Source organism: Diabrotica virgifera, chromosome 3, assembly GCF_917563875.1.
Source record: "Diabrotica virgifera virgifera chromosome 3, PGI_DIABVI_V3a".
Lineage (NCBI taxonomy): Eukaryota > Metazoa > Arthropoda > Insecta > Coleoptera > Chrysomelidae > Diabrotica > Diabrotica virgifera.
In genome coordinates, this window is record NC_065445.1 from 266,393,527 (window position 1) to 266,411,151 (window position 17,625).

At 32.5% G+C, this 17,625-nt stretch overlaps 1 protein-coding gene across 1 annotated transcript in view; it reads right to left on the minus strand.

The window, feature by feature from the left end:
* The window catches only part of LOC114326293 (melatonin receptor type 1A), an 84,908-nt gene that overhangs the window by 45,690 nt on the left and 21,593 nt on the right, over positions 1 to 17,625 (minus strand). Inside the window, exons 3-6 of the mRNA XM_050646164.1 lie at positions 13,921 to 14,224; positions 8,252 to 8,430; positions 5,320 to 5,463; positions 3,745 to 3,945 (exon numbers count right to left, since the gene is read on the minus strand). Coding sequence (XP_050502121.1) covers positions 3,745 to 3,945; positions 5,320 to 5,463; positions 8,252 to 8,430; positions 13,921 to 14,224 — 828 coding nt within the window. The remainder of the gene's footprint in view (positions 1 to 3,744; positions 3,946 to 5,319; positions 5,464 to 8,251; positions 8,431 to 13,920; positions 14,225 to 17,625) is intronic.

The window sequence follows — 17,625 nt, forward strand, 5'->3', positions numbered from 1 at the left end:
CGGAGAGGCAGCGCTGAAAAATCTCTTTGAATTTACTAAAGCTAGATTTTTCACAGTTGATTACTGGGATTGTGTAGAGAAACATACTGCGGTCGGTCAAGCGAAACGTAGAACAGGGGTTACTGAGAGGGTATTAAAGTTGCTTTCCTACGAAGGTAATTAAATACATTTACTGAGGCTGAAAATCAGTACACACATTCTAAATTAAATATAAATAAAAGTTATTATAGTCGGTCAGCTGTATGATAGGACAGAGTCGGTCGGTCGGCGCCAATGAATGTACAGGGTTATTCACTATATTTTGACCCCCTAGTAGACTGCTTTATTTACAGAATTAGAAAAAAATGTAAAATACAAAAGTTATTCAATTTTTTAATTATGATTTTTTGACATATATATCGTACTAGTGACGTCATCCATCTGGGCGTAATGACGTAATCGACTATTTTTTTTAATGAAAATAGGGGTCGTGTGCTAGCTCATTTGAAAGGTTATTCAATTCTCTATACATTACTATAAACATTAAGATCATTATTTATACAGGGTGTCCAAAAAAATTTTGAATTATTAATTAAACAATTAATTTAATTTAAAAAAAATTTTTGGACACCCTGTATAATTAATCATGTTAATGTTTATATTACTGAATAGGGAATTGAATAGCCTTTCAAATGAGCTAGCACCCGACCCCTATTCCCATTTAAACAAATAGTCGATTACGTCATCACGCCCAAATGGATGACGTCACTAGTACGATAATATATGTCAAAAAATCATAATTTAAAAATCGAATATCTTTTGTATTTTATATTTTTATCTAATTCTATAAATAAAGCAGTTTACAGGGGGGTCAAAATATAGTGAATAATCCTGTACATTCACTGGGGCCGACCGTCCGGCTCTGTCCCTTCATACAGCTGACCGACTATAATAACTTTTATTTATATTTAATTTAGAATGTGTGTACTGATTTTCAGCCTTAGTAAATGAATTTAATTACCTTCGTAGGAAAGCAACTTTGATACTATCTATATATTGTATATAACATAGTTAAATATAAATATACAATATAACTTTATAAAATACGTCCACCATGTGTTATTAGCTTAAGGGTGTCTAGTCGGACAAACATTAGTATATGGGAACACTGGAACAAGGGAAGTTTTAACTGTGGAACAGGTTAAAAATTTGGAACGGTCAGACCACGAAAACGGCACATGTATTTTGTCCGACAGAACAGACTTAAACTCTCCGAACAGAGATTAAACTCTCATGCAAAAATCAGACTGCTATTTATCACCAAATTGGCGTTTTAATGAGTGGAACTTGTAGAATATGTCAAATGACAGGAATTATGACAGGTGATAAATAGCAGTCTGGTTTTTGCATGAGAGTTTAACCTCTGTTCGGAGAGTTTATGTCTGTTCTGTCGGACAAAATAAATGTGCCATTTTCGTGTTCTGACCGTTCCAAATTTTTAACCTGTTCCACAATTAAAACTGCCCCTGTTACAGTGTTCCCATATATCAAAGTTTATCCGACTAGACACCCTTAAGCTATTAACAAATTTTCAGCTTGCTATTAATCAACTTTTTTTCCATACGCGGGATCCAGACCTATAAGTTTTTGCTATAAAAAGACAGTATACCTATCTAATGTTCTTTACAGAATTGAAATTGGACTGTTTAAGCGGCCTCAGGAATATTTTAAAATTATAAACAATGTTTTGGCTTATAAACAAATAGAATATCTCGGGAAATATTAAAATAAATTAAATCATGAAAACGGTATTGGAGAAAAGCGGTAGGACGCTTCTTTTAAAAGAAAAACGTTCAATTGTGATGAGTGGTTCCTGAGATACGACCTGTCAAAGTTGACCGGCATTTACGGCAAAGATATAAACAAAAGAATCATAATTTTCGAACCATCCCCTTTTTATTTTTGTTCTCTTTCTCCACACCAATTTTCATATATTTAAAATACTCATAACTTATATTATTATAATAAAAACTATCGATATTACGAGTGAAAATTGCCAAAAATAGCAAAATTGCAATCAAAAATTAGGTTGGAGAAAATGTAATCTCAAAGTTTAAAATCGGTATACGTTAAAAAAATGCATTTTCTCGGCTTCCCGTGGAGCAATTTTCTTCATTATTTTTTTGTTCCCAAGTAACTCGAGTAGAGCCATCTGACTAACGCATTATTAAATGTCAAAGTTGCTTTTGTTTTTTTATAATAAATAAATTTATTTATTATAAGAAACATTTTTAATTTGTTTAAATAATTATACAGTTTTCAAATGAGAATATTTGTGTTTTTAACGTTAAAAGGTATTTTGTAGTAAGCGTATCTAAAAAAAGTCTACAACTGGAAAAAAAATATAGTTTTCTTTTCTTATAAATAAATGAAGCTATTATAACAAAACAAAAGCAAGTTTGACATTTAATAATGCCTTAGTTAGATGGCTCTACTCGAGTTTCTTGGGAACAAAAAAAGAATGAAGAAAATTGCTCCATGGGAAGCCGAGAAAATGCATTTTTTTAACGTATACTGATTTTGAACTTTGAGATTACATTTTGTCCAATCTAATTTTTGATTGGAATTTTGCTATTTTTGGCAATTTTCACTCGTAATATCGATAGTTTTTATTATAATTTTAAATTTTTCTATATTTTAGGACAAAAATAAAAAGGTGATGATTCAAAAATTATGATCCTATTTTTTATATCTTGGCCGTAAATGCCGGTCAACTTTGACCGGTCGTATCTCAGGAACCATTCATCACAATTAAACGTTTTTTCTTTTGAAAGAAGCGTCCTACCGATTTTTTCCAATACCTTTTTCATGATTTAATTTAATTTAATATTTCCCAAGATATTCTATTTGTTTATGAGCCAAAAAATTGTTTATAATTTAAAAATATTCCTGAGGCCTCTTAAATAGTCTAATTTCAATTCTGTAAAGTACATTAGATAGCTACAGTGTCATTTTATACCAAAAACTTAGTTATTCTTTTGTATCATAATTATTGTGGTTATTATAGCGACCGTAAATTTTTAATTAACAATTCAATTGTTGCTAAACTGCTCATTCAATTTCTATCAGCTTCTGGAATTATAATCTATACAAAAGAGCTTTTATATTACCAAGTTAATTAATTATTGATAAACAATTACTTATCTAAAATTTTAGTTGAAAATTAAAGATTTTGTTGGAAGAAAATTTTCGTCGAAGTAAATCGGGAAAAGTTTCTATGTAGAATATAATTACGGTGAATTTTGATTTGGGTGTTTTTGGTGTAAAGTTAAAATCTTTGGAGTTATAGAGCAAAAATTGAAAAAACACGATTTTCGGGCGCCATTTTGTTTATAAAAAAAAGCAGCACACTATCTGCGGACTTTGCATACCTATATTATTAATATATACAATCATAAGATTCGATCCCAGCAATAAAATTGCTGGTAAATAACTTTTCCTTGTATTTTGCTAATTAGCCCAGAGTATAAGTATAACTTCTTACGTGGGTATAAAGTACACACTCATTCTTTTATTTAACTTGTTTGCAAATGAATCATGACTTTGTGTAAAGATATAATGGAACAACTATAGCTATCTTATTTTTATTCACTGCCCCTCCCCCTAATAGCATACTTGTATCAATACCATAACAATCTCGCGAGGTATTTTGCGTTTCATTTAAAAAAACTGCGTTTAGGTCAATAAGTAGATCTTTCAACTTACTTGAAACTTGATATCGCTGGAAGAAGATGTTAGTTTTTGTTCCTTGAAGAGTTGATGTCGAAAAATTATATAAGCGGTAAATGGCAGTCTGCATATCATGAAGACAACAGTTACAATGAACATGGTTATGGCTGCTTTTTTCTTGTAGTTCGTGTGCTGCTTGTTGAGTGTTTTTACAGTGATTTTTTCATATTTGTCTAGCTGAAAATGCATACAAATAAGTTTAAGTATGTACAATATACAGAAAAATTCTCCTGACAAGTAAAGACGGGAGATTCCTCAGATAATTTTAAGATATTTTAACCCAATTTACCTGTAGTATGTAGTTTTTTTTTAACCACTTAATCTCAGGGATTTTCTATGAAATGAGGTCACAAAAAGCAGGTTTTTTGTATTTATTTATAATATTGATAAAGTAGAAATCATAATACAAACTTAAAAAAATAATAAAAGATTCAAAAGTGTTTTTATAAAAAATTAAAATTCAATGATAAACCTTATATTTATATTTTTAAGATTTTAGTAAATTATACCTATTACATAGAATTGGCTTTACTTCTTGTTAGAGTTTATTTATATTTTTATCTGGAGCAATACCTTCTCTCCCGTTTGTATTTGATAGAGCAACGAAGATACGATATAGTGCTGTTTTGGCAATTTTGTCATGTTTGATTTTTTCCTACTAATCCCCTTTCATTCGACGTCTCTTTCATTAAAATATCTCAACTTTTATCTCAACATATTCGCTATCCCCTCTTTCATTTAATGTCTCGAACGTTAAAATTCATGCAAATAACAATGAAGATACGATATCGTGTCCTTTTGACAATGCTATTGTGTTTGTTTTCTATCTCTACGTATTGGATATCCACTCCCCTTTCATTTAACGTCTCGTACTTCAAAATCACATCAATAACAACGAAGATATGATATAGTGCCCTTTTGACAATACCATTGTGGTTGGACTTTTCTCTGTTAGCCTCGAGATCCCCTCCCCTTTCATATAACGCCTCAAACGTAACAATCGGACCAATAACAGCGAAGATATGATGTAATGCCGTTTTGACAAACAGGAGTTGAATGTTTATAAAAAATTGTGGAATGCCTTTATAAAACTATTTGGGGTCTAAAAAAGTTGGACCCTTTTAAGGAAACGAAGTACTTAACTCAAAGATGACCCACAATAATTTTATTAAAATATTTAAAGGTTAAAATATTGGCCGCGTTTCGGCCTAACACAAGCCATCATCAGCAATTACAGGAAAATAAAACTGACCTACAAATACATTACCAAATTATTAAGTAAAAAACAACATGGAGAGACAATGCTGATGATAGCTTGTGTTGGACTGAAACGCGTCCAAAATTTTAATAAAATGATTGTGGTTCATCTTTGAGTTGAATACTTCGTTAACTCTAGACCACATTTGAGAACAATGGATACTTCCTTTCATACCTTTTAAGGAATTTTGAAAGCCCGCTAACGAAATTTATAAACAATTTTATGCTAAACTGTCTTTACTGGACCAGCTGATTTTACTTGAACGTTTAAAACACATTTTTAAGGGTACTCACCTTTATAAAAATGGAAATGTAGCAAATCAACTGAATCGTCATCGGTAACCAAACTAGTATTGCTACTATTACGTACCAATACATGTTACTAACTATTAGATTCTCAGTACAATATTTCTCTAGGAAGTTTAACCACTTACGTTCCTAGAAATATTTCATACATTTACTATACTCGATTTGATAATATATGGTAGCACAATTTTTATGTCTGAATATTACAACGGTCTTGGTACAAGTAGCCCAATAAATGACCGTTTTGGAGTGTAATTTCCAGGGGCAACTCCGAATTGCATGAAAATTTGGATTTAGGTTATACTTACCCTCCACTTTAAAGTTGAATTTGTGCCGTTGGTTGCTTTTACTTGAAGGGGGACATTTACCCCTTCTCGGGGGGTGAAAAACGCGGGTTTAAAATAAGTTTAAAATAAATTGAGTTATTTTAAGCACCTTTTGTTCAATAAAGTTTTTTACGTAAGTCAATACTTTTCGAGTTATTCGCGATTTAAAATGTTGATTTTTCGACAAAAAAAACTACGTTTTCAGACAGTTTTTCCCAAATAACTCAAAAATCAAATATTTTATAGAAAAAAGTATTTTTAGCAAAAGTGTAGCCTATAAAAAAACGAAAAAAATGGTGTACCAGTAAAGTCTACAGGTTGAGCAGGAACAAAGTTGTAGCTCATGAAAAATACGTTATTATTCGTCTAATTCCAAATCGAATAATTCAACGCGAAATCACCGAAGAAAGAAGCGTTTTTCGGAAAAACCTTATAATATTTTTAAAGTATCGAAAAAAAGCTTATTATTTGTTTTTTACAAAAGTTTACAGCATCAAAAATAAACGAATTACACTGAAAAAAAAGTTGGCCCCTTTTTTTTGGTAAAAACAATCGTGAAAACCTCCCTCTACTTAGCACCCTAAATGAAATTAATAGTTTGGCTTTACCATCTATTTTAACTATATGTGTATTGTTTATATGATCTGTAAGTTTGATTGGTTTGAAGTGCTTATTTTTAAAAACATTTGGTTTTATTGTAAAAAAAATTTCTAAAATGTTAACAATTTCATTTTTTCAGAATAACTTAAAAAGTATTAGTGATAAGAAAAATCTTAAAGAGTAAAAAAATGTAGGTTTTGCTATTATAAATATGCTAGTTTCATTTTGTTTCTCCGTAAGACAAAAATTGGTTAAGATATGGCTGTTCAAAATTTGCATACACTAGTGATTAGTGACCCATTCAAGCTTTCTCAATTATAACCCTTTCAAAAATAAATACTTTAAACCGGTGAGACTGGCAGATCATATAAAAAATAGATAGGTAAGTTAAATTGTTTGTAAATCGGTAGCGATTAATTTTTTACAAAAAAAAAGAGGGCCAACTTTATTTTGAGCGTAACTCACTTAGTTTTAATGCTAAAACTTTTGTTAACAATTAAAACAAAGCTTTTTATAAACACTTTAAAAAAAGTTTAAATGGGTTTTTTCCGAAAAATGCTTAATTTTTCGGTGATTTCACCTTGAAATATTCGATTTGGAATTAGACGAATAAGAACGTATTTTTCATGAGCTCCAACTTTGTGTAAACGAATTACACTGAAAAAAAAGTTGGCCCCTTTTTTTTGGTAAAAACAATCGTGAAAACCTCCCTCTACTTAGCACCCTAAATGAAATTAATAGTTTGGCTTTACCATCTATTTTAACTATATGTGTATTGTTTATATGATCTGTAAGTTTGATTGGTTTGAAGTGCTTATTTTTAAAAACATTTGGTTTTATTGTAAAAAAAATTTCTAAAATGTTAACAATTTCATTTTTTCAGAATAACTTAAAAAGTATTAGTGATAAGAAAAATCTTAAAGAGTAAAAAAATGTAGGTTTTGCTATTATAAATATGCTAGTTTCATTTTGTTTCTCCGTAAGACAAAAATTGGTTAAGATATGGCTGTTCAAAATTTGCATACACTAGTGATTAGTGACCCATTCAAGCTTTCTCAATTATAACCCTTTCAAAAATAAATACTTTAAACCGGTGAGACTGGCAGATCATATAAAAAATAGATAGGTAAGTTAAATTGTTTGTAAATCGGTAGCGATTAATTTTTTACAAAAAAAAAGAGGGCCAACTTTATTTTGAGCGTAACTCACTTAGTTTTAATGCTAAAACTTTTGTTAACAATTAAAACAAAGCTTTTTATAAACACTTTAAAAAAAGTTTAAATGGGTTTTTTCCGAAAAATGCTTAATTTTTCGGTGATTTCACCTTGAAATATTCGATTTGGAATTAGACGAATAAGAACGTATTTTTCATGAGCTCCAACTTTGTTTTTGTTTAATTGATAGACTCTACTGATACACCTTATTTTGGGTTGTTTATAAGCTACACTTTTGCTAAGGATATTTTTTTCAATAAAATATTTACTTTTTGGGTTATTTGCGAAAAACCGTCTGAAAACGTAGTTTTTTTGTCGAAAAATTAACATTTTCAGTGGCAAATAACTCGAAAAGTATTGACCTACGTAAAAAACTCTATAGAACAAAAGTTGTTTAAAATCAGTCAATCTATCCATTTCCGGTCTTATCTTGCACGTATGTTTTTTCACCCCCGAGAAGGGGTGACTGTCACCCCCCAAGTAAAAGCAACCAACGGCACAATTTCAACTTTGAAGTGGAGGGTAAGTAGAACCTAAATCCAAATTTTCATGCAATTCGGAGTTGCCCCTGCAAATTACACGGTATCGCCGAATTTCCCGTTCATTTACTGGGCTAAAGGCTCTTGAAAGCAAAAAATATATAACTATCTATAACTTTTCGTCCCAGTTTTGTACAATAGTTTGCTATCAATAATTCCCAAAGGGATGTAAACAAGGGGATCTATTTCAGTGCTATTTGTAAATATTAAAAACTAGAAATGAAATATATATTTTGTTTACCTTATATGCTCTGTTAAAAACCATCGGTAAGGATAACAAAAGACCAAATATCCACATAAGTGCTATAAGTGTTTTAGCTCCCTTTTTAGTTATCCTAGTTTCTCTAGGCAATACTATGGCAGTTAGACGGTCATATGTTACAGCAGACATACTCACTACACTTGCAATAAGAAGAGAGCCTGAAAAATAATATATTAATAGTGATATGTGATTTATATTTGTAACTTTAAAATAAAAAGGCTTGTGCTGCTTTTTTTGCTCCAATTTTGCTTGTTAAAATTGTTTCTATATAATATTGAATGACATTCTCATCATATTACATCTGCTTGTTTTTGAATCTAGGCTTCCATACCAAAAGTTACTATGGTGTAATTAACAAACTTAGGCAAATTTAAAAAAGTTTTCATTGTATCAAGGTAGTGTTGCAACAAAAGGTTGATCAGCATTTCGTCCCTTTTATTTCTTACTGCGATTCCAAAATCTTCGATTACCACTTCTTGTTCGTCCTTTTCCTTTCCCAGTTTGCCGTTAAAATCTCCCATTATCAGATTGTAGTGGGACGGTTCCTGCTTTTTTGCTTTTTTGATTTCCTCATAGAAGTTCATCTTCGTAATTGTATCTCATATTCTCAGTCTTAGAATTTTATATATAACTCTTGAGAGAATGCAGCCAATAATCTGTATCTTTTCTGTAATTTTCTGTGTATTAATAGACCTATTGCTTCAGTTGTCGATTCTATTTCTCCTTTATAGTGAAATAAATTGCCAAAAAGGTAAAGTTTTCAATCCTAATAGCAACAAAAATAATATTGAAAAATATTAAAAATATTACTAAAAGATTTTTAAATTGAAAACTTATTGGTCCATTTCCCTGGTGACACCTCCAGGGCTTCTACAATATGCAAGCCAGATGGATGCTGCAGTGAAGACAAAAGGGAAGGAATTCTACACTATGCAATTCACAACCCCCGTCTGCAGCTTGGTAAAGTTCCAACGGAAAATGCACCTAGTTACTCTATAGGAGCAATACTAATAAAAATAGAAATGTATACATTTTAATTTTTATTAGTATTACTCCTATAGAGTAACTAGGTCCATTTTCCTTTGGAACTTTACCAAGCTGCAGACGGGGTTTGGGAATTGCATAGTGTAGAATTCCTTCCCTTTTGTCTTCACTGCAGCATCCATCTGGCTTGCATATTGTAGAAGCCTTGGAGGTGTCACCAGGGAAATGGACCAATAAGTTTTCAATTTTAAAAATCTTTTAGTAATATTTTTCAATATTATTAATGTTACTATTAGGATTGAAAACTTTACCTTTCAGTTGCCAGATGACGCTAGTCACCTAACCCATACAAAGTCAGTTGCAATGTGGGGATAAGCTTTCACGGTTGGTCACTTCCAGTATCGGAGCAGCAGGCCTACGCCTCTTCGATGATGATTCCAATAAGAGTCGAAAATCGTAGATTCAGAGTGCTGGACTGCGCTCCGTATTCTAAGTGAAAAATAAGATTGTTTTACCTTCGCATTGCAACTGAATAAAAATGGTATACATTTTTATTTTTATTAATATTACTCCTATAGAGTAACTAGGTCCATTTTCCGTTGGAACTTTACCAAGCTGCAGACGGGGGTTGTAAATTGCATAGTGTAGAATCCCTTCCCTTTTGTCTTCACTGCAGCATCCATCTGGCTTGCATATTGTAAAAGCCTTGGAGGTGTCATCAGGAAAATGGACCAATATATTTCAATATTATTAATTTTGCTATTAGAATTGAAAACTTTACCTTTCAATTGTGAGATGACGCTAGTCACCTAACCCATACACGTCAGTTGCAATGTGGGGATAAGCTTTCATGGTTGGTCACTTCGAGTATGGAGCAGCAGGCCTACGCCTCTCCGAAGATGACTCCAATAAGAGTCGAAAATCGTCGGTTCAGAGTGCTGAACTGCGCTCCGTATTCTAAGTGAAAAATAAGATTGTTTTGCCTTCGCATTGCAACTGAATAAAAATGGTATACATTTTTATTTTTTGTCATATTTTAGTTTGATCTGATTTTCACCTTTTCTTTTGACTTCGCTAGACAAGACATAATATCCTATTTGGCATGTTTCAGTTATTTCTCTAGTTTCATCATTTTATCACCAAAGGTTCTTACATTAAGGCGGCGCCAGATATGCGGTATTTGGCAAATACCAAACAAATGCCACATAGCAATGTAACAGGTATATTCAAGGTCAACGCACGTTTGCTAGTTCGCTCCCTGGCACGGGATGGCGATACTAGTCTCATTTCTGCAGATTTCTGCACGTTGTTCGTTCGCTCGTTCTGTCACCACTGTCACTTTCATTTCCTTGAGAAAAATACGACGCCATATTTATTTGTTTTATTTTTTAATAAATAGCGTTTAAATAGAGCATCCAACAACAAAAAGTGTAAAGTGAATTACAGCAGTTGTGTTTTATTCCAAATGTATACAATTTTGGTGTGGTTTAAACTGATGAATAAATAATATTGTGTAAATATATATTATGTGTAATAAGGTAGTTGTGTTTTAAGTTTTTACGTTGATAATATTGATAACAAACATATTTTATGAACATACATATCTACAGTATTGCCCAAAATAAACAGTACTGAAATTGAAACAGATGTATTTTTGTTCGCGCTGTCATTTTCAAATTAACTAGTATTGGCTCCGTGCGTCTCCGCTCTATTCACAGTCACGTGACACGCTGTCAGATTTTGTAAGGACGTTTTAACATTGAGTCTTATGGGATTATTTTGTTAAACTTGAATATTTTATTTTATAGTGATAATAACTGAATACCATTGTTAGAATTCATTAGTTATTAATTTATTCTGTAATTGATAGTGCAACAAAAATATTTTCTTTTTCGTTAATAAAGATTTATTGACATAAACTGCGATAGTGAGGTTATGTCTACAAAATCAAACTGATGATCAATATTGGAAAGTGAAGAATTTATATCAGATTAAGTGCGTTTTTATTTGCTGTTTATATTAATACATAATATCACTAGCGTAATACGGCATTTTTTTTAAATGTTTCATTTAAACATACACAAAGCGTCCTTATAAAATTTCAAAAAACCGCCACCATGAGCAGGTCGGTTGATTTTGCTTTGACACTTTGTTAACGCTCGGAGCGAATAGACCTGTCAAGTAATCTTTAAATTATTACTTATTAAGGTCTAATTGTTAAAAATGGTGTTAAATACAGAGGAGAAAGTATTTCTCGTGGAGCATTATTTTCGCTCATACGGAATCGGCCGACGTAATAGTGCAAGTCTGCAATACGTGTGTGATCAATTCACACAACGCAACGGTTTAATAAACGTTCTAATGCTGTAATTTTCAACAACCTTCAAAATTACAGCATTACTTGGACAACGTTTATTAAACTGTTGTGTTAATTGATCACACACGTATAGCAGACTTGCACTATTACGTCGGCCGATTCCGTATGAGCGAAAATAATGCTCCACGAGAAACACTTTCTCCTCTGTATTTAACACCATTTTTAACAATTAGGCCTTAATAAGTAATTATTTAAAGATTAATCGACAGGTCTATACTAGTTAATTTGAATATGACAGCGCGCACAAAGATACATATGTGTTTCAGTTTCAGTACTGTTTATTTTGGGCAATACTGTATAAACATTTTTATAAATAAAGATTGTATTCTATGTTTTATTCTTTAATTTTTTAACCACTTTGTCATTTTAATGTAATGGAAAATAAATGTAACCTCAAAATAACACAAGAAAATACAAATAGTATACGAATTATAAACTTTGATTGATAAATACATACAGGTATATTTTTATCAATCAACGATATAAATATTATCGTATAGCATAAGGATTTTGTTTTCTTTTGTTATTTTAAGGTTATATTGATTATCCTTTACATTAAAATGAGTTCTCAATCCCAGTTAATTTTACAGGTCTTTTGAATTCACCGCCATATGGCATATAGTTACGCTCCCGACCACTGGCTGATGCGACAATCGTCGTTTCACTCGTTAACACGGAACTTGCATTGCTATGTAACAAATGCTTGCTATTTGCCTATTAGTGTGGAGGGGTTGCTTGCTCTTGCTATTTGGCATTGACCAATTTTAGTGCGTGTCGAATATTTGTCGTGTTCCCGTACGTTGTCGGTCTTTTCAACACTTCAAAGTAAACAAATATTTGCCGTTTGAATATTTCAAGCGGCAAGTTTTTAGGTTATGTTAAAGTTTATAACGTTTATTAAACTAGTTTTTTTTAAACTAGTTTAATTATTGTCACAGAGTGTAGAAAATATTGAAAATAGTAAATATGGAGTGGACCAATGAAAGTATTTTACAATTTTTGGATGCATATGAAAATGAACCCATAATATGGAATGCAAATTGCTTTTTTTTCTGCTATTTAATAATAAATTTCCACCAGACATAATGACAAAAGCAGCTGAATTTATAAGAAGCTCTATATCACTATCCATTCTGTACCTTTTTTTGTTCGTTTAGAATATATTTGTTGTACCCACAGTGGCTCGATACACGAAAAATCTCGAATATGTGGTGCAAGGTGCTTGCCGTTTAACGAACACTTTCATGAGCACTCAAATATTTGATATTTAGCAAGCATTTGTTCGGTATTTGCTAAATACCGCATATCTGGCGCCGCTTTTAGGTTTGTTCCAACACAACGAAGAACCGTCATGTAACGGTCACGTTACTATAAAATAATACGTTCCATGCGTTCTGTGTCTGTATATCGTGCGTTCCATGGGTTATTTTGTTTACCGCGCAGGACGGTTTCTCATTGTGTTTGAACAAATCTATTAGGTATAATATGTAATTACATGGCAGCGTTCGTCATTGTTGGTATCCTTCTATAACCCGGGGATTTTTCTCACCCTCTGCTCGCTGTCTGTGAATCCTACCGCTACCTTGGTTGGGAACGAACGAGTTGCAAGGGACTGAGGGTTATATTCTTCTCTGTTTGTTCATGCTGAGGGGATTTTGACATTTAAAAACCACGCTTGCTATTCATTTTGGTGAGTTGGTTTGGGATATTGGTAGGATATGGTAGGTATTGGGTAAGGACATGGACCTTGACCAAAGCAAACATGGATACAAAGAGCCATGGATAGAGCAATGTTAGGAGTAAAATTAACAGACAAAAAGCAAAACAACTGGATAAGAAATAAAACAAAAGTCAGGACAACATATAGCCATGGCTAAAATGGAGCTTCGCAGGTCATAACGCCAGACAAGCGGACAATAGGTAGAATACAACGATACAACAATGGAGACCATGAACAGGAAAGAGCAAGAGGACGACCCTAGATGAAATGGGGAGATGACAGAGAGATAGGAGGAACACACTGGAAACAGAAGCGAATGGAGGAAACTGGGGGAAGCTTATGTTCAAAAATTGGACGAATTAAAAGGCAAAAGAAGAAGAAAGAAGGGTAAGGACATGCTTTTTCTACAGTACAGGAGTTGATAGAGAATCAAGGCTTGCGTATAGCCCTGCGTATCGCTGAAGTAAGTCTGTCCTCCACTGAGATTGTGGAAGAGTACCTTTCAGCTACCCGGTATAATATTTAAACTTTTAAAAGCAGTAAATACATATTTATAAAATTACTTACATTCTACTGGACCTTCTCCTTTACATCCAATGACTCCCAGTTGGTAATTCTGAAATAAATCCAGTGTCAACATCACCCACGGATGAATAAGAAGGGATAGTAAATCAGCTACTGCCATATTGCCAATCAAAAGATTTGTAGCTGTACGTAGGTTTAAGTTCTTCCACAAAATGTATATAACCATAATATTTCCGAAAATGCCGAAGGCTACGACTGGTAAAACGGCCGAAGTCTTTAAGACTACCTCCGTACAATTCTTGCATGTCCAAATAGTGTTGATGAATGGCATATGCGAAACATCGAGCTAAAATAAGGATATGTTATGTAACGAACTATGTATACACGTGTAAAGTCTTCACCCTAAACATATCTACCTAACCATGCGTAAAACTTTGTAGTATACTATATATAAGTATATATTTATTCTCATATTGCTAAGGCGCGTTGAATAATATATCGCTTGAACTATCTCGACGAGTTTAAAACAGTACTTCCAGTTGAAACTTACGAACCGAAACTCCGAGGTCCAATTTCTCATCTTTAATAACATCTTTGGGTTATAAGCTCTCATTTGACACCCGCTTTGAATGAATGAAGACATATCATTTAAACCTTGTTTAGGCTCAAGCCTCTTTAAAGTGAGGTATCTTCTTTTTGCGGGAACGTAGGAGGGGGCTTGCAAGAGTAATGCGTAGTGGAGAAGCAACTACTGGTAGTGGAGCGGGGGACTTAGAAGGTGGTTAAATTAGGTTAACTTAAAAGCTAGAGAGTGTAAAACGTCCACCATACTGCTCACAAAGTTGATCGAAGTTCAGCGAGTACGAGAGTGTAGACAGGTACTTCATGCGGCTTCACTTCGACTCGGCCTACTTCCATTCTGTTGCGGTTTTTGCGACCGGGTCAAAGGAATCCAGGTAGGTATCGCCCCCGTAAATATGTGTTCCTCGCGAAGTTGGATGAGTGTGTAGTGACGTGCACTTCGGACTTCGGTCAACTTTCCGAAGTAACTTCGCGAGAGTGTGAAGCTTGCTTAAGATGAAGAATCTCTGTTCGAACCAACCAACAAGCGATGAGCATCTCAGATATTACCAGTATACTTTAACAACGGCTCTAGATCAGTGTTTGTGGGATGCAGCGTATATTATCTGCCATGTTACGGGGATTTTTTTAGGGTGTCGTAATACTCATCAGTCAGTTTGCTTCTAGCCAAATGTAGAATATTGACTGGAGGGAACGGAACTTTGTTTCTGGGAGGCCTGGTAAGTAGGTACCTATGTAATATCCTGCTTTGCTATCTTTTCTGTTCTAATAAGGCAGGACTTGTGTTCACGGACAGACAGACGTGGATAATTCAAGGCTTTCACCATTTTTTCAATATTGTAAAATGAGTGAAAACAAGGGAAGCATGAATGAGAAGTGCTGTGAAATAGAAAAACAAGAGTTACACGACAAAAGTGTTCAAGATGTGGCTTTACAGAAGAATCTTGAAAATATCTTTCAAATAAACAAAACTGAATAATAAAATAAAGATACGAAAACCACGATATTTTGACCACATGATGAGAATAATATAAGTTACCCTAAGAACAATAGTTGGGAAAACAAGAAGAGACAGAAAACAACCCGCCCGGTTCAAGACCCCCGGAAGACCACCTAAAAGATGGAGGGATAGTTGGCAATCTACCTCCCAGGAAATTCACCAGAGGCAGCTTCAGAACTAAACAGATCGAAAGATCTCCAAGTAGTAAAAGAAGGAGAAGAAGATGAGAATAAACCACTCAGAGAGTGGCCAACTCCCACAGGCCAATTCCTGGTATGACCAACTTTCTACAACAGCAGTGAACAGAATTCAAATAATCATACCGAGCCAACTTTTTAAAGAAGACAGCACTTTAAGAAGAAGAAGAATCTTAATCTGCTGCACAGAAATGTAGTTGGTATCCACATAGTCCAGAGTAATAAGGATTTTCTCGGGACATTCAAAGATGCAGGTAGCTGACTACTTTTTTAGTTATTGTAGACCTATAGAAAGAAAACCTACCTGTTTCCTGCCTAGAGTTCGCGCCCGTTTTTTTAATTATTCACAATTTAGTGCAAAAATCGCGATTTTTAGATTTTTTGCACTCCATTCAAAAGCTAAATAGTTGACATAAAATTACAAAATTCAGTTTTTTAGAACATGGAAAAACCTTAAAAATGCCGATTTTTTAAAGTAAAAAAGTTCATTTGTTGCTACGCAAACTGCAAAATAAGTGAAAATCGTTAACTTTTACTAAAACTACCTTACAACTTTAGTGTTTCATCCAAAGTTGGCTATTGGCGTACTTAACAAACCTTCAAAATTTTAGAGCGATCCATTAATTACTTTAAGAGTTAGTCTATTTGTTTATCCCAGAGACCTTTATTTTGCAATAAGATAAGACAGAAAATAATGAAGATAGGGCAATTCTGAGTATGCCAAATGAAAGTAGAAGAGTGATAGTATCAAAATGTATTAAAAAAGATAAAAAAATAATTAATAGTCAAAAATCCTAATGCCAAATTTTTGAAATTTTGTAGTTTATAAACATTTAGAATAACTTTAAAAATGTTGTCCGTAGAAACAATCTTTTTATATATTCGAAAAGATAGTACTTTAACACGAATTTTCAAATAAAAAAATTTAGCCTTGGTTCATTTGGGACAAAGCTAGCCATATGTTTTTTTTAATTCACAGCTTATTTGTTTATAATAATTAAGGAATCTCATTAGTGCCATTTTAAAGAATGGGATTTTTATTTTTTCTTAAAAAATTTGCACTAACATTGTACCTTCACAGCACCCTCTACGATTTTTCAAAAATGTAGTTTAAACGATTACTAGGGGGAACCTACAAATCCACCGAGTTAAAATACCGAAAAAGCAATTTCAAACGAATATAATTTTCTGTATCTCCGGATCAACTCGATGGATTTTGATCTTTCTTTTTTTAATTTGTATGTAATTTCTACGTACATTACAAATATGCAATTTGTTTATAAATTTATTAATTAATAAACAGTCTAGTTTGTTTAAACAATTCTTGAAAAAATATTTTTTTTACAAAAATCTATTTTTTTATTCATAGTATCATTAATTATCATAGAAAAAGTTAAAGTACACTTTAATAAATAAATGATTTTTATTAGATAATTATTTATTGAAGATAATTGATTTATTAAAGTATACCTTAACTTTTTCTATGATTAATAACGATAGTATGATTAAAATCGTGGATTTTTGGGAAAAAATTATTTTTTTCAAAAATTGTTTACCTAAACAAATTAGACTGTTTATTAATTAATAAATGTCTAGACAAATTGCATATTTGTAATGTACAGAAAAATTACATACAAGTTAAAAAAGAACGATCAAAATATATTCAGTAGGTCCCGAGATATAGAAATTGATAGTAGTTTTAAGTTGCCTTTTTTAGTTTTTGAACTCGTGCATTTGTCGGCTCCCTTCACTTACCACGACTAGTCACCAATTGAACTACATTTTTAAAAATTCGTGTAAAATACTAGCTTTTCTAATATGTAAAATGCTTTTTTCTACGGACAATATTTTTAAAGTTATTCTAAATGTTTATAGACTACAAAATTTCACAAATTTAGCATTAGGATTTTTGACTATATTAGATAATTTTTTTTATCTTTTTTAGTACATTTTGATAACATCAGTTTT